This window comes from Marmota marmota, unplaced genomic scaffold, assembly GCF_001458135.2.
Source record: "Marmota marmota marmota unplaced genomic scaffold, marMar, whole genome shotgun sequence".
Taxonomy (NCBI): domain Eukaryota; kingdom Metazoa; phylum Chordata; class Mammalia; order Rodentia; family Sciuridae; genus Marmota; species Marmota marmota.
This window is the reverse complement of record NW_025999924.1, coordinates 3733776-3757916: the sequence shown is the minus strand read 5'-3', so window position 1 is coordinate 3757916 and position 24141 is coordinate 3733776. Positions and strand designations below refer to the sequence as shown.

The window sequence follows — 24141 nt, the reverse complement described above, 5'->3', positions numbered from 1 at the left end:
TATGCAAAGAATTTCACTTCTATTTACTGTTACTGAAATAGCTACCAGTAGTATTGACTTATCAATTAGAAACACAAAATCATGAAGAGGCAATATTTTCCTTATAAATATCTAGAACACCCAAGCAAAAGAAGAAGTCAAAGGTTTTTTTTTTTTCTTTCTTACTATTTATTTGGTTAAAATAAGCTAAACTTTGATATAGAACAAAGCCATTGACAATTTATTGAAGGCACAGGGTTGAGACTTTTCACATAATTTCCAGAGAAATCTTTGGAAACAAAACATTAACAAAGTATTTATTTAGAACTTGTGATATCTAATTCTGTTGAACAAGATTAAAACTCTGAATTACCACTTAGAGGTAGGTTCACCTTTTCCACGTGAACATGCTCTGGAACACCCAAACAACAGTATAGTAATTGTTTTTGCCATTGTTTGCTCATTCAATGAAAGAAGAACCCTTTCCCAAATATTGATAGAGTTAAAGTTAGTATGACCACTTTGATGATATCAATGTACTAGGCAAGTTAGTACATTTGTTCTTCCAGATCACAATAATGTAATATGAATGCTAGTTTCTAAGTTTACCATTTAACTCTCAGAATAAGCTTTTAGATCTGGTCAACTTCCTTTTACTTCAGCAGGTTTGTACATAGCCCTGACTATTTGAAGGTTCAATATACCTTAGATCTTATTTCATATAGTGGCAATTTAACCAACCTATGAACTAAATCATAAGGCAAAGGTTTATTTGCAAGGGGCCTAAGGCAGATGAAAAATCCTTCCTAGCTACAGAAAGGAAAGCACGATACCTGTAGGACTTTGAGAAATGAAATCTTGATTTAGCTCTTGGAGATGGTCCTGGTACTGTGGCTCCCAGAGGATCCCAAACAAACGCCATTTGGAAAGAGGGTGCCAAGATCCACAGCAACAGCAGGAAGTCAGAGCTGGTGCAGGGCCCTGGGGCTGGAGGGCCCCGCAGGGAGCAGGAGGCACTTGTGGCTGAGTGAGGGCATTTCTTCTTGTGTGGTGGTATGCGTTGACAGAGAGGTGGCAGGCTGGCTGAGGCAGGGCTAGAAGGGACGCCAGGACTTCCTGCTGCATGACACTTGCCCTTTGCGACAGAGCTTGCTTCACTTGGACTCTATCTCAATATTAATGTGAGAAACAATCCCATGAAAAAATTTTTTTAAATATTGTCCTGATTAAACAACATAGTTACATGCCACTCCTGAAAAGCACAACACACACACACACACACACACACCATACACACACCATACACACACATGAACACTCATGAGAGGAGGTATGACTGAAGTCTTTGAAGTTTCACACTAAGTGTGAATATTTAAAAACTGTAAACACAGGGTTCTGTTGAAAAAATAAATAAATATAGGACTAAGACTGGGAAATTGAACAAAGATTTCTAAATTTCACACATTCAGCTGCCAAATATTATTTTCCTTATCACAACTTGTCTTAGAAACATGGATGAACATAATTATTGGCAAACTTTCTGCAAAGGTTTTAATTGTTTTGAAAATACCAGTGTCTCCCTGCAAGTCAGTGTGAGAAGAAAACAGATCACTTTCAAAGTGTTTGGCGGCTTCTCCCTCCAGGAGATGCTGTGTCACCTTGGAGGGTGAATTGTAATGCAATGACTTTGACAACAAAAATCAATTTTCTTGTCCATTTTCTATTCCCTAGAAACATTTCTTAACTCTCTGATAAATCCCTTAAAACAACCTTTCTTCAAATTAAATAAATGATGAAAGCCAAAGAGAGTCCTTTGCATGTTTTATGAGTCTAGCCACATCTCAGAGAGGCATATATTTCAAGATATCGTACTCGAGGAGTCAAAGGACCCCAATGCCGTCATCAGCCCCCACCAGCAAGTGGCATTTAATGTTAACAGTGCAGCATAATTCCATCAGTCCCTGTCCAAACACTGCCCCGCCAGTGACCTCCACTGTAAACCAAGGCAGAGCTCCTTTTCCAGGATAAGATTAGAGAGGCATGGAGTGCCCAAGAGTGAATTTAACCCACTCTGTGCTGGAAAAAACTGTCCAAGACATGAGCTCAATGAACACTGCTATACATGCTAAATTTTGAGACACCTAAAACTCAATCTATCTCTTATAGACCAAAGGGGATCGGAACGTTCAATAAAAGATGAAGACCTTAAACATCATGCTTAATTTCACAACAGCATCCAGCACTTCAGGGGTTTTTGAGAATGCTATGGGCTCTGTATCAGCTTTGGGGATGAGTAATAGAAAACATTTTTACAGTTTCACCTCTTTGTTATCTGACGTATGGGCTCCCAGAGAGTGGGTGAGTGAGAACTGCCCTGAACAGCAACAGCCTTGGAGGAGCTGAGAGTTCAAAAATAAACACATTCTCTCAGACTCAACTTGCAATATTTTTTATGCTTCACAAACTGCCTTTTGGCTTTTGTGTAGGATTGGTGCCTATACTTAAGCAATCTGCCCCTCTCATGTATGAAATTCTCCTCTCAGCAGTTCACTCCTGTAGAACTACTGAATTTCCACTTTGGGTCAGCTCTTACAGGATGCAAACATTCCTAGTAGAATTAACACATTTGTGTTTAGTTAACAACTCCTGTTTAGGGAATGGCTTTATCTTAGACTAAAGGCAGACAGTGTAAGAGAACTGGTCAAGTGGGTAAAATGGGGAGGAGCCCTGAGGGATGCGGGGAGGGGTAGACTGGTATGGAGGGAAGGGGAGAACAGAGCCCCAGGGGAGCAGTGGGGTGGTATTGGCATCTCAGGAAAATAGCCAGATTTTGTTCTATCCAGTGACGTTTTAAATTTTATAAGTGAAACAGCATCACTGGTATCTGACAGTAAAAGCTACAGTCCTTATAGACAACTTTCAAGTCCGAAAAATACTATTTTTATTGTTAAACCAGTTTCCCATCCAGGCTAACCCAAGCAATGAATATTTTCACTCATGATTGTCTATATCTCTTTATCAATTTATATTCTAAAAGAATGCCCTGTTAATTAACATCTAATTAAAAATATATAAGGGCATAATAATAATCCAGGATGATGCTACTAAAGAATGCACATTTTTGAAAATTGTACAAGAAAGGAGAAGCAAATTTATATTTTTTCATTATTGCCAAAAATAGTTCTTGAACAGTTAAGCAAGATGAAAAAAAATGAAAATGTGTGAGCTTATCAATAGAAAAATGGAAACTTTAGCCCTTTATCCTAATATGAATGGAATAAAGACATTAAAAATGTCTGCCCATGTTAATGTTATTTTTCCTTAAAAATCACACACTGCCTCCTCATTTCTTCTGTACAGTTATACATAACCTCTCTTAGTTTACAGGCATTGATGAGGTTATTGTAATAAGCAAATTATTTCTGAGATTCATCATGAACAAAGATTTGATTTCAAATGTAAATGTCAATACTGTTTCAAAGGACTAGGTAGAAACTTTCAGAGATATAAGCATTTATATAATCAGAAAAATACCTTTTAAAAAAATTAAGCAAAATGTTTTCTAGGATGAACCTTTGCTGTCATTTATATCTCAACCAGCTATTTATAGCTATTACTCCACAGTTATAAGGGTAGAAAAAGGGTTAAATAGAAATATCTTCAATATTTTAATTTCTGTCACTTTATTAAGAGCTTATTGTTCCAAAATAATTTTAGTAAAAACATGACTAAATGGCAAGGGGTAAGACTTTATCTCTGAGAAAAAGTCTTTTTTACAAGTTGAAAATTAAACCTACTTCCCAGAGAAACAAGAGATCTGAACACTGCAGCATCCAGCCATTATGCCACATCATTCCTCACCTTCTAAAACCTCAACAAAATGCCACCTCCTGCCAATAACAGATCTTATGTTCTGCTGAGCTCTAAATAAGGCATCTTTTTTGCATCTTGACTGTTTCTGTGATTAGGTATCCAAGATTCTAGATGTTACAAATGATAGATTGAGGTTTTAGTGTCTGATACAAAACTCAGAATTTCCTTTATAGGCGATAGCTACTATAAATTCAATTGAAGCTCCCAAATTTTAAAGTGAGAGAATTTAAACAGAATTCACATAGGCATTCATTTATTTACATAGTGGCCACTAACTGACAGGCACAGGGATGGATGAGTGTGTAGGGGGTAAGCTAATCTTCAGAGAAAAAAAAAAAGTTACATTAGTGGGGTTTCGTTATGTTGAAATACATTGCCTCAGGAAACCAGAGAAGGCAGATAGATGGGTTTCAGGATAATGCAGTATTTTGAAATAGTTGCTGGTCACAAACTCAAAGTCAGTAAATGTTAACATGGAAGAAAATGATAGACTACTATTTATTAGCTTCATCTGATGAGAGTATCATTCTAATAATTGTATTTTCAGAGTGATCCATTGCAAAAGAGTTTGATGAAAGAGAGATTGACAGCTGAATTTGTGCACTTCTCAAAACTAACATTCTTTGAGTACCAGTCATGGTGTTTTTTTTTTAAAGTCCTTTTTATTACACTAACATTAAATTATAATTCAGCTATAGTTTATATAATCAGTCATTTATTTCTACAAATGGATGTCCTACAAAATAATTCTAGAATTTTCTTTGCATTGTTTTCAGATATATGTTCTAAACCTTATGTGAGTCTACTTGACTGAGCGGTCAATTATCCCATGTTCTGAAATGAGGGACACTTATTTTATGTCCTGGAATGCAGTGGAGTATTTAAAAATTAGAAGGTACCCTGCAGTCTTGAGGCCATTAAGAAGCATGCACATGGCTTTAAGTAACTGTAAACATATTCTGCTTACTCTTATATGTCCCAAGACACAAACAGAAATAAATTTAATTCAAAAGCTAAAGTCATTAAGAAATAAAATGAAAAACCAACAAAAGACAAGCTTAAACATACAAGAAAAGATCAACAAATTTGTGGAGTGTGAGACAAATGTTTTTATCTACTTAAGTGTATAGAAAACAGGTGTACAAACAAAAAATTTACTACACACTAAAAATTAAATAGGTTAAACCCTTTCTATTCAATAAGGCAATGGGGCTCCTAAATACTTGGATAAATGAGGTTGAAGGAAAGAAATGGGAGGGAAGGAAATAATTTTGATGTTTATTAAGTATCTATAAAGTAATTAACAAAGTCTTGGGAATTTTTCTGACTATTCAGTGGGAAATATCTCTAGAATAAAATGCTTTAAATGTCTTGAAATTAATCTGAGCTAATCACTTGAGATAAATAACTTGATTTTTTAAAAAAATGTATGTGAAAGGTCTTTGGGGATCAGTAGTTTTCTGATTGTGTAATTCCCTATATGTGAATATTTTCAGAGTCAGAAAAATTCTTTCTTTCCAAGATTGTATTCATGAATATGGTATGATAACAAAACAAAACAAAATCCTCCGTAGTTATTGGAAGGTGCGTGAAAGGGTGACTATGGGATTTCATCTTGAGAGCCTCCTCCACCTTGAAGCCTTCCTGGCTGCTCCAGACCATGTGCTTTCTCCACAGCACTCTGAACTTCCTTTTGCACATGTCACCATTGAAAAATAAAAACCACAATCATGTTTGTTTAATAAATGAATATATCAATATTCTCAGGGATTCTTTCAAATAAGATGCATCACCAGGATTATATTTTTTTATGTACCTCAATAGGGACAAAAGATCTCACAACAGATAACTCAGGTCCAATTATTTAATTTCTTTTTCCTTAGATGCTCCTTCAGAAAAAGCCAAGACTGTTGCAATAAATAAAGAAAATAGCAAAACCAGAAAAACCACAGTTATCAATTTGACCAAATGAATAAGTGGGCTGAATCCAAATAATTTTTATTTTAAAATATAGCATCATTGGTCAAACATTCAGGACAGCACTGATAGAGGGGATCAGAGATTAGGGCCACAGTTATGCCATGAACATGCCATATGACCTTGAGCACTGGTGGTTGACCTTGCTGAGTTTTAGTCTTACCACTTGAGAACCACCGCAAAGAGTTTTTTGAGAGAAATGAACACAGCAATTTATATAAAATCATTCTGAAAACACATAAAATTAGAGTACTACCACCAACAACATTTATAACCTTTTTGTGGAGATATGGAGAATATTTTCATAATTAGAATTATTTTCAGTTTTCAAAATTGTCCTCTAAAATTGGTTACATCATGAGCACAGTAAGTAGGGGCACCATTTTATGAGTTTTAAAAAACTTAGTCTTCAGTTTTTATGGGTAACTGTTTTTTCTCTATTTGAAATCATTTTATCATAGTGTGTAAGAGTAGAATATCAGCTATTAGATTTTAAAGGTTTATCCTATAACAAAGTTTTAATATTTTATTTGCAGCATTAAAACATTAAAATCCTCTATGGATTTCATTTACAAGAACTAAAAAACAAAAAATTAAGTGGAAAGCCAGGCATGGTAGCGCATGACTAATCCCAGCAGTTTGGGAGGCTGAGACAGGAAGAACTACAAGTTCAAATCCAGACTCAGCAAGTTAGTGAGGTCCTAGCAATATAGTGAAGTCTCACTATAATAAAAAGTCTCAAAATAAAAAATAAAAAAACAAAGGCTTGGAGATGTGGCTCAGTGATTAAGAGCCCCTGGATTCAATCCCTGGTATGGAAAAAAAAAAAAAAAAAAAAAAAGCAAAGAATTCTACTAAAATTAGCTGAAGGAAATTTTCGCAATAGTTCAAAATCCTGGCATCTCTTAAATATAAGAACACTTTTTTTTTAAATTTGAAAACTTATGGGATCCTGAAGATAGACTGTTTTAATTGGAAAAGCATTTGCAACACTGGATCCAACTCATGCTCCTCTCCTTAATTGACCACACACCAAATAAGGACAGAAATGGCTTCTTCCAGCTTTTTAGAACTATGTTAACAAACAAGCAAAAGCAGTGATGGAATTACCAGGCTACAAGGGGAAGAAAAAAAAAAAAAACAAAATAAAAACAAAACATCACTCCCTCAGGAGAAAGAAAAAAGGCCCTAAATACCAAGAATCCCTAAATAACAACACTCTCATGTGTTCGGTTTTGGTGCCATGAACATTTTTCCATGACAGGGTTCAATACCTCCCTAAATCTGGTTGTCTGTTTGTTAGGGATATGGAGAATATTTTCATAATTAGAATTATTTTCGGTTTTCAAAGTTGCCACCTGGGAGCACTGGTGCTGGCCTGTCACCCTCAGATCCCCTTCTCACACTGATACTTCCTGCCCTCTGACTGAGTCTGAGCAAACCTGACCTGAAGGTCGAGGTAACTTCTGATTTCTCATTTTACTATGATGGTATCACCTACTTATTTGGTGTTTATTCTGGATGAGGGCATAAAATACATGTATGACTCTCCTGAAATTTATCTATGAGCTTCATTTTATTTTCATTCTGTTTTACCACTGAAGAGATAGAGCCTTGCAAAGTAAGGAGTAACTTGCCTCTGTGAGCAAACTTATAAATGGGTGCCAGATCTGAGGTTAAAACTGAAGTTCTCTGATTATAAAACCTATTATCTCAACTAATATGGTCCTAAAATATAAGTCAGTGAAGAAATGAATGAGGTCAGGGCCTTTTTCATGGAGAGTTAGATCATAAAGGAAGTTTTGGATAATCACAGAAAAAGGGACCAGCACCAGGTATGAGATCTATATAATCTGCTTTAATCCACCAACTCTCAGATGGACATTATTATCACCACATTATAGATGAGAAATCTGAGTTCAGAAAGGCTAAGCAACTTGGCTGTTACCTCAAAACTAATATATGGTGGAGCTGTGAGTCCAAATTAGTCCTGCCAGTTTCTAAATTGTGTCTCTTTTGGAATTAACTTATCCAAGCTCTTTAAATTCTGAATTCTGGGGACAAGATTGGTCTGTGAGCCTGGGCAGTACTGAGTGGGCTCCAGAATGATAGTGGAAAGTTACAGAGACAGAAAAATAAAGGGACCTGGTGACAGGAAAGGCTTGAAGAAGAGTGATGTCAGCCTTGTTAAGGACCACACTGCCCTGTGTTTTCCCTCTGAATATTCTACACATAGGAGAAATATAAGCACCATTCAGTCCATCCAACCAAGAGTGGCAATTTACTAGATAGGATAAAATAGAAATCTGTGTCTTTGAGTTACAGTAAAAGAAAATTATCTGTTTTTGTTATTTGTTCTTGTTTTGTAATAGGTTGTGTAAAACTTAGGGTTCCATTTTCTAGCTCCTGAAACTACCTAAGAAATTTGTAATAGAAATTTACATAATTAGGCCATTAATAAGGCAACAGGGCAGGTTTTGGTTTCTGCTTCTAATGCCATCACTAAATTTATTTCTATTGGTTCAATAGAAATAAACTGAGTGACTTTTCCAAATTTGATGTGTGGTAAGTAGTAGACCTTGATTAAAACTGGAGCTCACCTCTAATTTATAGGGAATAAGTCATTTCTGTATTAGAGACTCCTTCTGGTACACTTACTGTCTTAAAAATGTAGAAGTAAATTTGAGAAGGCATAATTGCTATTTTATTGGTCAGAAAATATAAAGTAAAACCATTTATAGCAAAATTCTTATTTAAATTGGACCTACTTTCATTTGATGTACATTATTAATGATTAAAGGATTGAACTTCTACTTGAAAATAAAGCAAATTGTCATCAAAGAAACAAAACCATAACTCTGGGATTTTAAGCAGTAGATCATAAGGAAATGTTTGGGATAGCAAGTATTTTTCCTAGCTATTCTACTAATGGCTTTAACTAAGTCATGAAATCCTTTGAGACGAACAGAGTTAGAAGATACAGCCTCATAAGCTAGTATCTATAGGAAATGCAGCCAATCCACCTCCATCCCTCCTCTTTCCTTCCTTACTCCTTCCCTCACCTCCATCTCATTCCTTCTTCATTTTCCCTTCTGCCCTCCCTTCCATTCACAGATACACATAAGTATTGACAATGTGCCATGTGCCAAGCCAGTTGCAAGCTGGTGATCATTTACAAATTGTACCAAGAGAACCTAGAAAGCTGAGGGCACCAGAAACAAAAACTTTAGGCATTTAAGAAATTGAATTGGGTTCACAATATTAAAAAATATCAAGATAGTAAGGAAGAGAAGAGCTATAAAAGATATAAAGATGGAGGGTAACTTGAATTCTTATTTGTAAAAAAAAAATTAAGAAATTGATTTTTCAGATCACAAACATTAAAGCAACTGAGATCTTCTTGGTGAAACTCACTTAGGGGTACCTACTCAGGGGAAATAGTTGTCTTCCAACAGTCAAATCTTCTGATGAACTAGGAATGACTTGGGAGAGATGCATTGATGAAGAAGTTCTTAATCAAGACTAGTGTGGTTCCAATTCAATGCTTAATGACTGAGGGCACAAAGGGACCTGGTATCTCCTGACAGACACATGCAATAGGGAAAGAATCTCACCTCAGAAAAACATTTCTGAAACCTGTGATGGTAAGGTTTTCTGTTGTTGTTGTTGCTTCTGTTTTTCCTCATTAAAGCATATCAATAATGTTAATAAGATTAAAACTGATCTATTGTGAACATTTTCAAAAATACTGGAAAGTTGAAAGAATTTTAGAGTGAATACTGGTGTACCTAACACCATAACATTAAATAAGAGTTATATAAGTAATATTAATGTATTCTGGCTTATTTTGAAACTAGATTATAAGTTTCTGTGTATTTTCTGGAGTCTATTATTTTTTAGTTGTAAGTGGACACAATATCTTTTTATATATTTATTTTTATGTGGTGCTGAGGATCAAATCCAGGGCCTCACACCTGTGAGGCAAGTGTTCTACCACTGAGCTACAGCCTCAACCCATTATGGAATTTTTTTTTTTAAAAGGGTGGACTTAGTGCAGGCAAAGACAATGCATTTTTCTTTTTTCAGATGTAGTGCAAAACACAAAATAAATTTTAATTCTTAAATTTTACTAACAAAGAAATTAATGATAAAAATTCAATGTTAAAGACATATTCACAGATTATTAATTATTAAAATCAATTTCCATTTAAGCTATGAAAACTGTCAACTATGAGGTTTTATTCCAGTGTAGTCTTAGTAATGTTTTGTGAATTATTTGATGCAGGCAAACTCTGGGTAAATTATGCATCAGTCAACTGCTTGGTAGTAGAATGACAGGATTTTCCACACTTAACTGCTATTGTACAACATATCCATAAAAATCCATAAATTCAGAGACATTTCAATAAATGAGAACATTTGTTTTTGCTGTAGATTTAATTTTTGTTTCCTTTTATAATACTTTTAAATTAATATTTCAATAAACATTAGGTTTAGTTTTTGGACGAGAGATTCTACTTTTATAGAAAATGGAAAGGAAAATAAAACTAATATCAGTGACTTTGTTTTTCATCTGTTTCTCATGTTCCTAGTGTAAAAGTTAGCTTGCTTCATTCTCAGCAATTTGAAATGCAGGTAAAGGTCAGATGATATCACACAAGTGATAGAGGAAACACAGTTTTGATCTCCCTGAAACTGAATAACTCACAGAAATGATCATGGAGAACTCATTCTTAGTTGGTGTTTGGCGTGGTATAAATGCAAAGGAACCCAATCAAGGAGGAGCAGATACTGCAGAGATTTCTGGAAGAAGCCAGTTTGTTCTTGGGTGCTAACTCTAGCACAACCTCACAAAAGTAGACAATCAGTAAAACGGCAAATATAGCTACAAACAGCATAAATTGTCATTTTCAAGATAATACTGTTAATTCTTTGTTAAAAAGTATATTGTATTACTATAGTATAGCTAAACAATGTAACTAAAGTAGGTGTTCTTCAATAGATGAACTGATAAAGAAAATGTGGTTATATATATTCAACAGAATATTACTCAGCTTTAAATAAGTATGGCATTTGCCAGTAAATGGATGGAGCTGGAGAATATCATGCTAAGCGAAATAAGCCAATCCAGAAAAAAACAAAGGCCAATGTTTTCTCTAATATGTGGATGCCTATTCACAACAAGATGGGTGGGTACAAGAGAAGAATAGCATTACCTTAGACTGAGAAGAAGGAATTGAAGGAATAGGAGAAGGAATGGGATGTGGGGATAGGAAAGACAGTAGAATGAAACAGACATTATTACTTTATGAATATATGTGACTGCATGACTAATATGATTCTACAACATGTACACTCAGAAAAATGAGAAATTATATCCCACCTATGTATGATATATCAAAGTGCATAAATGCATTCTACTGTCATGTATAACTAAATTTAAATGTATAACTAAACTAAATTTAACTTTTAAATTAAATGTATAACTAATTTTTAAAAAAATTTTAAAAAATAATTTTCTCCATTGTAAAAAAAGTGTATTGTAAAATTGCTAATACTAAGTAGAATCTAAATTCTCCTGAAAATCAGTTTTCAATAAAACCTTCTAATCAAAATAGGAATAGGAAAAACAGTAGAATGAATCTTACATAATTTTTCAATGAACACTTAGAAAATATCGTGAACCCCATCATGCCCACCCACAAGAATGGAATCCTAATTAGAATAAGATACATCCTACACTTGCATACTTTTTTTCAAAATGGATTTTACAGTCATGTATAACTAAGAATCAATAAAATAAAATATTTTTAAAAATGCACCAAAATGTCAATAGTGTTATTTCTGGGTCATGGAAACATTTTTAACATTCTTTTCCATAATGTTCATATTTTCTACAACTAACAAAGATTACTTTTATAATCAGATAAAATTAAACACATGCTAAAAAAAAAATCTTGAGTAGTCAAGTTTCTTTTCTTCCACCAGGAGTTTTAGGTAGATTAAATTTCAAAGGCCATGGATAAAGACTTTTGAATTCATATTAAATTAAACATGTCTCATAGATATATTTTACATGTTGCTGATATGTGTAAGGGGTAGAGAGAGAAATAAGTGCTGGGAAGCTAGAATGGCATCCACATCATTTAACACCTATGATGATATGATTTAAAATCAAATTAAAAGCAGCATGACATCATCTGCAGAAGCATAAATAGAAAAGCAGCCTGCCTTCCAGAATTGTACCAAAAGTCATGGCTAAGAAAAAGCAAAGCAGAGAAACAAATTAAGCTCTTTATAAATTAAAGAAATCCACTTTGAGCTTGTCTGCAGGGACACTGCCTTCTATGGAAAGAGCTAGATGTTTGCACAGTGCCCCCTGGTGAAGAGAGGGTTTCATAACTACACATTCACCCCAGGGAAGAGGCAAGACCTTCAACTAGCCACCCAGGGCACATGCTTTGCTTTGGTCATCTGAGACAGTCATCTGAGCCTCTACAGGATGCAGATGCAACACATAGACTTGATGGCCGACATCTCCACTACTTAACGTTTTTACAGATAATACACAATTGTATTTCTCAACAATATTACTTTAAAGAGAACTCCACAAAATAGGAAATCACCATTTGTTTTTCCCCGCTACTTGTGAAACTTTTGCTCTAAATGAACAGTTTTTGACATTTGACAAAAGAAAATTGAATATTAAAATTGAGGACCATAATGAAAAAATATTGTATATTCATCTTAAAAATAGGGAACCTTTTATACAAAATGTTAATATGCATAAAATACCATTTGGAAATGGATTGGTCACCTGCAATTTCACATGATAATCACCAAGAAATTACCATTTGAGTAATATGAGAATTAGGATCATTTTTTAAAAAATAAATTTGTTCTAAATAGTTATAAATGGCCATAGAATGCATTTTGACACACCATACATAAACAGAGTATAACTTCTCATTCTTCTGGTTATTCATGGTGTAGAAGTACCTAGGTCATGAAGTCATATAGGCACATATATCCAGTACATTCTACTATCTTTGTTTTTATGTGTTTCAATTAGCTTCTTAATTAGAAAAAAAATGTTAATTTATATACAAATCTTAATTCTATTGATTTGAAATTATAGGGATAACTGCTTGGCATAAAGAAACAAATTCTGGATGCTTCCTGCAAAGGGAAAATTACTCTGGAATGTGATTCAATGTGCACAAGAGGAGTTCTGCTTTATCTGATAGGCTGGCTCGAAACAGAGGAGAAAATAGTTTATTCTCACATTTAGTTGAGCAACTGAGAAGTGAGTAGCCCTCCCATTGCCTGCTGTTAACTACACAGCCTAGGTAATGAGGGTATCCTTCATCTCTATTCACTTTCCCACTCAAGCCTGAATACAACAATTTCTGAACCAGGCAAGCAAAAAGTATGGTTTAGTACAAACTATTATTAAAAAGCAACAACAATTGCCATTCTGATGTGAGTGAGATGGAATCTTGGTGCAGTTTTAGTTTGCATTTCTCTAATTGCTAGCAAAGTTGAACACTTTTTCATGTATTTGTTGACTGATCATATTTCTTTTTTTGTGAAGTGCCTAGTTAGTTTTGCCCATTTATTGATTTTTTTATGTTTAGATTTTTTGAGTTCTTTATATATCCTGGATATTAATGCTATATCTGAGGTGCAGGGGGCAAAGATTTTCTCCCATTCTATAGATTTCATCTCACTCTAGTCAGGATGGCAATTATCAAGAATATAAGTAACAATAAATGTTTCTAAGGATGTAGGGAAAAAGATTCACTCATACATTGTGGTGGGAATTCAAATTGGTGCAACCCTCTGAAAAGCAATATGGAGATTCCTCAGAAAACCTGAATGAAATCACCATTTGACCCAGTTATCCCATTCCTCAGTATATACCCAAAAGACTTAAAATCAGCATACTATAGTAATGGCAGCCACATTGACGTTTACAGCAGTTCAATTCACGATAGCTAATGCTATGGAAACAAGGTAGGTGCCCTTCAACAGATGAATGGATAAAGAAAATGTGGTATATTTATACAATAGAATATTAAGTAGCCATTAAGAAGAATTAAATTATTGCAGTTGACAGCAAATGGATGGAACTGGAGACCATCATGCTAAGTGAAATAAGCCAATCCCCAAAAACCAAAGGCTGAATGTGCTCTCTGATATGCAGATGGTAACACAATAAGAGGGAAGGAATAGAAGTTCATTGGATTGGACAAAGAGGAATAAAGGGAAGGGAAGAGGATGGGAATAAGAAACATAGTAGAATGAATCCGACATAACTTTCTATGTTCATATATGAATATACCACCAGTCAAACTTCAACATCATTTAAAACCACAAAAATGGGAAGTTATGCTCTATGTATGTATAATATGGCAAAATAAATTTTACTGTCATATATAACTAAAAATAACAAATAAAGAATTTTTTTAAAAAAATTTAAAAATCAATAATAATACCAAAGCATAGCTGGGAGAGCCCTTCCAGTTTAATGCCCACTAATTTGTCCAAAACCACCCCAAATGTTATGTATTAGAAGCTAAACTAATATGCTTCTTGTGCAAATACAGGTTCAAATCAAGCCCCAAGCAGGGCAAGGTGGCTCACACCTATAATCCCAGCAGCTCTGGAGGCTGATGAGGAAGGAGGATCATGATTTGAAAGCCAGTCTCAGCAAAGGCACTAAGTAACTTACTGAGACCCTGTCTCTAAATAAAATAAAATAGGGCTGGGGATATGACTCAGTGGCAAGTGCCTCTGAGTTCAATCCCCAATACCAGCTCCTCCTCCTCCTCCTCAAAAAAGTCCAAAAGTCCCCAGGATCCTTCTCCTTCTAATCAGTTTGTCATCATGTTCAAATCTACTATTCTCTTGAAATTGTATTATGGCTTCTGCTGAAAGATTACACTGTTCATTGATAAACATCTTTGTGTTCATGTAGAAAAACCAACATAAGGCAGTTAAGGAAGGTTGTGTCTGTGTAGGAAGGTACCCATATTTAGAGCTTGGGAAACAGAATTTCACGTAAGCAGCTGGGCATGGTGGCAAATGCTTGTAAGCCTAGCAACTCAGAAGGCTGAGGCAGGAGGATCACAAGTTCAAAGCCAGCCTTAGCAATTTATTGAGGCCCTAAGCAACTTGGCAAAGCCCTGCCTCAAAACAAAACAAAATGGACTGGGGATGTGAACCAGTGGTTAAGCATCCCTAGGTTCAATCCTTGCTACAAAAAAATTAAAAAAAAAAAAAAAAAAAAAAAAATCATGTAGGCTTGTAAAAGATTAATGTCATCCAATTATATATCTGTCTCCAACATTTTCCCTGGTTTGTGGAAGAGTAATCCATCTCTTTCTTGGACATGAAAATTTGAATCTTTAAAAGTAGGTTGATTAAAATCAGCATACTACTATGATGCAGCCATATCAATGTTTATAGCAGTTCAATTCACAGTAGTTAAACTATGAAAACAACATACCCTTCAACAGATGAATGGACAAAGTAAATGTGGAAATATACTCAAAGGAATATTACTCAGCCATAAAGAAAAATGAAATTATGGCATTTTCTGGTAAATGGATGAAACTGGAAATTATCATGCTAAGTGAAATAAGCCAATCCCGCAAAACCAAAGGCTGAAATGTTTTCTCTGATATGTGGATGCTAATTCACAATAAGGGAATTGGTTGGGAAAAAAATAAATACTTTGATTTAGACAAAAGTAAATGAAGGGAAGAGAGAGACAATGGAAATAAAAAAGATAGTAGAATGAATTGGATATTACAATTCTATGTGCAGATATGATTACATGACCAATGTAATTCTACATCATGTACAACGAGAAGAATGATAAATTATACTCCAGATATGTAAAATATGTCAAAATACAGTCTTTTGTTGTATATAACTAATTAGAACAAATTAGCAAAATAAAAATACCGCCCCCCCCCCCCAAAGAAGTCTTATGTTGATTTCCACCCAGACAGATCTTATGAAGTGTTGCCATAAGTTGTTTGTTTGGGGAGGAGGAAGGGAGGCGACTGTAGGAGATACAAGTTATGCAGTGGGAAAGTGAGACAGTAAAGGAAGAAAAGTCAGTAGAGTTTGCCACAGATACAACTGTGTGGAAACAGACTCAGTCTCCCTGGAGATGCTTGATAGGACCATATCCACATGCCTCGGGGCTTGTCCACCAACACTCTTGTCCACACACTCTCCAGTGTGTGAAAGTCACCAAAAGGGTGAGATATCCCACCAACCTGAACAAGCTCTGTCTACCAAAAAAAGCTGTCAGCTGCCTGAGATGGGAAGGTGGCCAAGCACAGAGGAACTGTCCACTATGGTAGCTGCAGAGGAACTCTGGGGTGTGTCTAGGGGAAATGAGATGATACTTTGGACACAAATAGGTCTCTAAAACTTCAGATGCCTGAACCGAACCACCCCACCACGAAGCCTACTCCTCCCTCATCTTCTCCCATCTCAGCCAATAAAAAGCACAAGTTTTCAACTTTCTAAGTTCATCATCAAATACTATCAGTTCCATTTTCAAATTGTAGCCAGAACCTGGTCATGACTTACCACCTTCACTGAACTATGAAAATGCCCAAGTCAACCACTGTCTTTCACCCAGACATGGCAATGACTCCTGATCAACTTTCCCTGCTTGTAATTTTACTCCAAGCTATCCTTCACAGAGCACTCACAGGGACCGGTTAAAAATGTACATCACTGTTATACCACCATTTATCATATCTCTGTTTTAAGAATTGTATGCAAAAAAAAATAAGAGAACTCATGTATAATGGCATAATTTGGCGTGAACATACTTTATACACAGAGTTAAGAAAAATTGTGCTGTGAATGGATAATTATGAATGTAATGCACTCCACTATTTTCATATATGTAAGAAATTAAAAAAAAAAAAAGACAGAGCAAAAAAAAAAATGTACATTACCGGCTGGGGTTGTAACTCAGTGGTAGAGTGCTCGCCTCACATGTATGAGGCACTGGGTTTGATGCTCAGCACTACATAAAAATGAAATAAAGGTATTGTGTCCATCTACAACTAAAACTGTATTAAAAAGAAAAAGAAAATGTACATCACTCCTCTGCTTAAATCCTATTACTCATTTCCACTTCACTTGGGATAAAAATCCAACCCCTTACTATTACAACTGACCTCACTGTCCCTGTACCCACCTCTTTGCCTTCTCTTCTCCCATTTGCTCACTTGCTCTAGCCATACTGGTCTTCCGGTTCCTTGAACACAGTGTGCCTGTTCTTGCCCCAGGGCCTTTGCATTTTTCTATTTATTCATTCTGAAACACTTTTCCTTTGGATAGCTGCATGGATACATCACTTTATTAAGCTTTACATGATCAATTTAACAATTACCTATTCTGATCACTTAATCTGAACTCAGATTCCCATTATTATTTCTTTACCCTGCACTAATTTTTTCATAGAACTTATTATCATCAAATACCATATGTTTTGTATGTTTGCATATCATATATTTTGTACACTCTTCCCTATAAAAAAACATGAAGAGCATTTAGTAGAGAGACTGCTTTGTTCATTGCTGTTTTACAAGCAACAAAAATAGGGCCTACACCTGGGCGAGGTTCAATTTATAAATCTGCCATGTGACTGAATTTACTGGTCGGAGAGCCATGTTAAATAAATATTGATACTTATTAATCAAATATTTACTAACTACTGTGATTAGTATTGTTCAATAAGAAGGAGAAGCAGCAGCCAATCTTCAGAAGAATGAATATCCAAGGTGTGGTAAAATCAGCAGCCTTCAGAGGGAGATTATAAAACAGTTGGAGTCACAAAAAGGGAGGGTACTGCAGTTGATACTGGACTCCAAGGATCTTTGCTGCATTGGGAGTGGGGACTTTAGTCCAATTGGAAGGAGGAGTCTAATATTAGTGTTACAATTTGATATATGGTTGGAAGAATTCATCTATGAGCCATCTAGGCCTAGAGATATCTTTGTGGGAAGTTTTTTGTTGTTGTTGTTTGGTACCAGGGATTGAGCCCAGGGCGCTTAACCAATGAGCCACATGTCCATCCCTTTTATTGTAATGTTTTATTTTCAGACAGACTCTCCCTGAGTTGCTTAGGGCCTCACAAAGTTGCTAAGGCTGGCTTTGAACTTGTGATTCTCCTTCCTCAGCCTCTAGAGCCTCTGGCATGTGCCACATACCTGCCTACAGAAAGGTTTTAAATTCTGTTCAATCTGTATCATGGATACAGGTCCAGTATGATTTTCAACTTTTTCTGGGATCAGAGTTATAAAAAAGACAGCATATAGGGCTGGGTTTGTGGCTCAGTGGTGGAGCGCTTGCCTAGCATGGGTGAGGTACTGGTTTGGTCTCCAGCACCACATTAAAAAAAAAAAAAATGAAATAAACAAAATAAAGGTATTGTGTCCATCTAAAACTAAACATACTTAAAAAAAAAGACAATATATGATAAGTAAGTTGAGTTCATTCCAGGAAGGCAAATCTGTTTTAACATTCAAAAAAGTAAATCTATGTAGTTTATCATATTTACGAGAATAAAGTAGAAAAATGTACATACTCATCTTAAGATATGCAAAAAAATTTCATAAAATACAACAATTTATTGGGAGGGAGAAGAAAGCTTCTTGCCAACTGTGAATAGGAGAAATATTTTCTTAATCCATTAAACAAAAAATATATACCAAAAAAAGTGGGATGTCATCAAGGTTTCTGAACAAGAGAATGTAATAATTTAAGCAGAATTTTAGAATAAATAATACTTTGATTATCTTCACAAGAACTTGAGAAGGAAAGATTGGAGACTGGGAGACAAGGTCTTTAAATTTTCCCTTTTCAAGTCTTCATTTTCCATAATATCTAATTCACCAGTGCATGTACTATTGGGTGCATCCTTTCAACGTGAGTTTTCAACTACTGTTGTTTAGTTAGCTTTTTTGTTGCTGTAACCAAAAGACCTGACAAGAACAATTGTAAGTAGCAAGTTTATTTGGCACTCATGATTTCAGAAGTCTCAGTCCATAGAAAGCAGCTCCATTTCTCGGGGCTTGAGGTGAATCAGAACATCATAGTGGAAGAGTGCGGTGGAGGATAGTGGCTCAGGACATCACACCAAGAGCAGGGAAAGACAGACTCCCCTCACCAGCTCCTCCAGCCACATCCTACTTGCCTACAGATAGCATCCAGATGATCCATATCAGTGGATCAATGCACTTGTGTTAAGGCTCTCAAAATCCACTCTTTTCACCTCTAAACTTTCTTGCATTGTCTCACACGTGAGCTTTTGGGGAACACCTCACATTCAAACCATAACAACTGTGTTATTATTTCTTTTTCATACTTAGTACAACTTTTGACCTCACTGTGGATGTTCACTTCCATACTTTGCTTAGCTGAAACAAATATCTGCTCATGGCATCTCTGGAGTCAAAGGTGAACCTACTACAAGTGTGTAAAGCTCTGATCTATTTTCCCTCATGTTGTCAGAGAACTAATAACAAAAGTACTGCACAAAGATGAGGCTGGACATGAGTATGCTGTGGGTTATCAGTGAGAACCAGGCCTGAATCAATGGGAATAAACTTGTTAAAGGCATCTGTGGAAATCAGCAAGGATTCATTAGCTGGTTTCTCATCTGGAGTATAGTGCTTGTTGCAGTCTTCCTTTTCTCTGAAGGAAGGCTGTGGAGAAAAAGAGTGCTGTCCTCTCAGTGTTCTACTGGGCTCTGAACTTCCTGGGGCTGTGAATCCCTGGGGCTGTCCTGCTCAACAGGAGCTAAATAAAGGCATTAAATAAATCCCACAAATTTCTTAGAAGACAGACTCCTAGGAACTTTCATTATTTTGCTCTAAATTCTGCTTTACTTCATGAAATGAATATTTAATTCTGTTTTGTTCCAGATTTAAAGCTTCTCTATTTCCTTTGGTAATTAACCTAGATAAGCCCAAATCATCCATTTCTTCACCTAATCAATGGACAATAATAGATAATGCTTGCATTTCTCACAGCTTTAATTGTACCTTGGTATGTTTGAAACCATTTCACATACATAAATTGGCAATTATCACTTGAGGATATAAACTATCAAGCTTTAGAATGTCCAATGTATACCTGTAAAAATTCCAAATGACAGATTGAATCTATCGGTTTACATTATAAGCCAACTGACTCAAAATTTAAAAAAGGAAAAGAAAAAGGTGTAGAGAGAAGTTCAAGTACTAAGAGTTGTTTGATGGGATTATTAGTTGTGAAGTAAACACATGTATAAGATTCTCAAACTTCTAGTCACTAGGGATTAAAGCACTAAGGAACCCAGCAAGTACAAAGTTAATTAAGAAAAAACACTGCTTATAGCTCCAACTTTGTGCATTTGTTCATTCTATGTTGACAAACGCAAAAGGAAAAAGCTTTATATATTTAGAAGATAATTCATGTTGCTTAAAATATCACCAGAGAAACTGATTTAGTGACAAATTTTTGCTTTGAGCCACATTTCTGTGGTATTTGTGCAGATGTTATTTATGGGATTTCTTTTCATGTTTTATGCAGGCCATTTCTAAGGAATTCTGTGTTCAAAGCAAACGCCAGCTTAGCATCCTTGGGTCTCCTGCTATCTGTCTCTAGCTCCTCTTCACATAACTCCACAATAGGGAAAAGTAAGGTCAGATGGCAGATTTTAAAGAGAATGGGGGTGGTGTGGGGGCTAATATGCCCTGCTTTGCCACCATCCAGGGAATGAGTGCACAGGGAAGTTCTATGTTAAATGTCAGCACACAGCCCTTTCCAGCACACTCTGGCTCTCCTGGTTTTTCTCTTGGCCTTCTTATACCCCTGTGCTTGGCAACTCAGCCCAATGTAGAACTCAAGATAAGCACTCCATTCTGGGGCTTAAGGCAACCCTCATAATGTGTCTACTTAACAATCAAGAATTCATTAAATGGATTTTCTGATGCATGAAATAATTTTCTTATAACCTACTGACCTCTACTAGTACTTACCTAAGTATCATATCTGCACAAGTACTTTAAGAATGCTGAAAAATTTTTATGTTTAAATAACATTTATTTTTAGGACTATATAAATGATAAATATTCATAATATGGAGAAATTGCAGAAAATTAAAATGAAGAAGAAAATTTTAAAAAATTACCAATACTTGAGAAAATGTCTTTATGCAAATAATTTTAACATTCTATTGATATTTTAGTATATATAATTTTGGATTTTGCTTTACACTTCATGTTTTACTACAAGCAGTTTCCCTATCATCTAATGTTTTAGAAAATACTATTTTTTTGGTGGTTGATAAAATTATACTGGTTCAGCCTAATGATATATATTTAAACTCTAGTTTATATAGATGTTTATAACATATCTAGGTTCTCAATATTATTTTGGGTGAATATCTTTGCACATAAATATTTTTAAAAGTACAAGTTACTTCTGGAATATAAATGCCTATAAATAGAATTACTAAAGAGAAGAAGTATTTTTGAGACTTCAGACTCCTGATGATTTTTAATCATTTTTCCTGAAATAAAACCCTAAAATTAGTTTAAAAAATAATGACAAGAGTACATTTATATGCATGATTTTACCTTTTAAAAATTTTTAGCAAAAAATTCCAAATGTCTTGTTATGTACTACAAAGAGAACCTTCTTTACATGAAAATTAGTCAGATCCTAGAGCAATATGAAAATAATTCTTCTTTTATAAGATGGAAAAAAAATCCCCACCACTTAAAAACCTAATTTTGACCATATTTTATGAAAAGGTCAAAAGCAATAAAAAAGAAAGACATATGGTTATTATTATAGCAACACAAAGATGGTCAACCACTTCAAGTTCTTGTGGCCAGTGAGGTCACAGGAGCTGCAGGCCAACATTTCAGACAAATTATTCCCATTAAGGTCACACTGCTCTACTTGAGATGTCATTTTTTTAAAAAAAATAATTGTAATACTCTGCAAATGATTCTTGAATTTAAAATATTCTTTTGTGCCCTCTAGTGTTTAAATTCATCAAAACATTTGAAAAGTTTCTAACCTACTTTTAAACTTCAGAATTGAACACCCTTACACTCCTTTATACACCAAATGCTTTATCTGTATCCAAAGATGGTCAACATACACCTTGTTCTAAAATATTTAAAATTTACTTAAAAAGTTTCACTTCAAAGAGAGCTAAAGCAAGTGTTTGGGAACTAACACAGGGCGAATCCTGTCCCCCCCGCCCTGCCTTTTCAAACAATTTTCTATTAGAACACACCAGGGTTATTCATTACATATTGTCTATGGGTAACTGAATTTCCTCTTCAACACCAGAGTCTAGTAGCTACTGTCAAGACCTTATGGCCTGAAAAGGCTAAAATATTTACTATCTGGCTCTTCATAGAAAGAAATCTGCTGACTCCTAGAGAATCCATTGATAATTATTTTAGAAGTCATGACATTTTAGGATGCCCTTTAAATTCATTAATTTCCATCACCCACTAGGATACTAGTGAAAATAAAGATAGTTGTGTGTTAGTGAATTAACTTCATTTTTAAAGTACCACCTTTGTTCTTGCTTGATGAAATACATGTGATCCTTAATTTTTGTAATTTCTACTCAGTGAGATAATATCCACCCCATACCCCACAGGTTTCCACACTGATATGATTCTATTCAGGAAGATATAATAAGATCAAACCTTTTTATCCATGAAGATCAAGACAGGAAGAGATTGTGTGTCTTGTGTGCTAACTCCCTGTGTTAGTTAGCTTTGCATTAAGATAATCAATTAATAAAGACAAAATGTTTATTTTGGACTATAGCATTGGAGATTTGTGACTGGTTGGCCTCATTGCTTTGTGCAAGGCAGCACATCATGGTGGGAATACATGGTAGAACACAATCACTCACCTCATCACTAGGAATTAAAAGAGAGAGGTGAAGGATCTGGGGTGGCACAATCCATTTAAAACATGCACCTTCAATGACCTTCAATGACACCATCTCTTAGAGGTTTTACCACCTCCCAATCCCACCACTCTAGGTATCACAACCTTAACATATAAGGGGGACATTCCAGAGCCAAATGATAGCACTCATCTATTTTTGATTAAGTAGAACTGGAATTATAAGATGATGAGTGCACCAAGCCTTCTTCCACTTCGCACAATTACTAGTAATTCATGCAATTACTTTTACAAACACATACAGTCTTTCTGGAATAAAGTAAACATGTCATTTATAATTAATATGACATTAGTGTTTATGCTTGAGTAAAATGTAACACAACCATTTCCTTTATGTACTAATGAAATCACAGAGCACAATAACAAGGTCATAGCTCTATATGGGCAACTTGATAGGCTACCTTCCTTTCCCCAATACAAGTCTCACACTTTCCTAAGCTCCTCTGATCTTATTCTCACTTTTGTATATCCAAGAGTTTTGTTGAAATTTCCTACTCCCTATTTGAAAAAGGTTGATAAACAGTTCATAAGAGCTTTTGCTCATATGGTTTCCAGGAAATGGATCTATTTTATTGCTAACTTAAAATTTGATTTCTGTTTTAAAATGGCTGAAGCATACTTTTTTTCAAATATACACATCATCAATAACTTGGCGAGAAATCTTGCACAACAATTGGAGAAAACAGAAAACCTCAGCATTAGAAAAGTGAATGAACACAGGTTTTGGTTCATTTATTTTTCCTCATGCAGAGGCATCTCTGTCCTGTGCCATGTACTCATGGCCATTGCAGATAGTACACTTGGAATGGACAGTTGCTGCCCTGCTCAGCTTTATAGTCTCTAGGTGCATGCTCTGTTCTTTACTCTTCTCATTTTCCCCTCCCCAAATCCAATCCTCTCCCTTATACCAGATGCAGAAATCATTTAAACACAAGCCAAAACATTAGCAGTGCAAAGATTTGTTCTACAGAATCGCATGCTTAAAACCTGGGACTCAAACAACTTAAACCCACAATGCTACTTTCCAAATACTTGCAATAACAACAAAAATTTGTACAGTGATTCACATGATTTTTGCATACTCAATTTTAGAAACAGTTGAAATAAAACTCAGGAAAAAGTGACACCATACCTCTCAGTATTTTGTAAGAAAAAACAAATACTTCCAAACTTACCTGCAAAAGAAAAGAAAATAGAGCAATAAATTTCACATCAGAGTGCATTTATCATCAGAAATATAGCAATTATAAATCAATCCCTCTATTATTTTCTACAAATGAGGTTTTT

General features: G+C 35.1%; 1 protein-coding gene across 13 annotated transcripts in view; it reads right to left on the bottom strand.

The window, feature by feature from the left end:
• The window catches only part of Pde4d (phosphodiesterase 4D), a 1424195-nt gene that overhangs the window by 324370 nt on the left and 1075684 nt on the right, over nt 1–24141 (bottom strand). Inside the window, exon 1 of one of the 13 annotated variants that reach the window (XM_048800098.1) lies at nt 813–10800. The exons of the other annotated variants lie outside the window; for them this stretch is intronic. Coding sequence (XP_048656055.1) covers nt 813–901 — 89 coding nt within the window. The 5' untranslated portion in view covers nt 902–10800. Of the gene's footprint in view, nt 1–812; nt 10801–24141 lie in introns of those variants that run through there. 13 annotated transcript variants of the gene reach the window in all.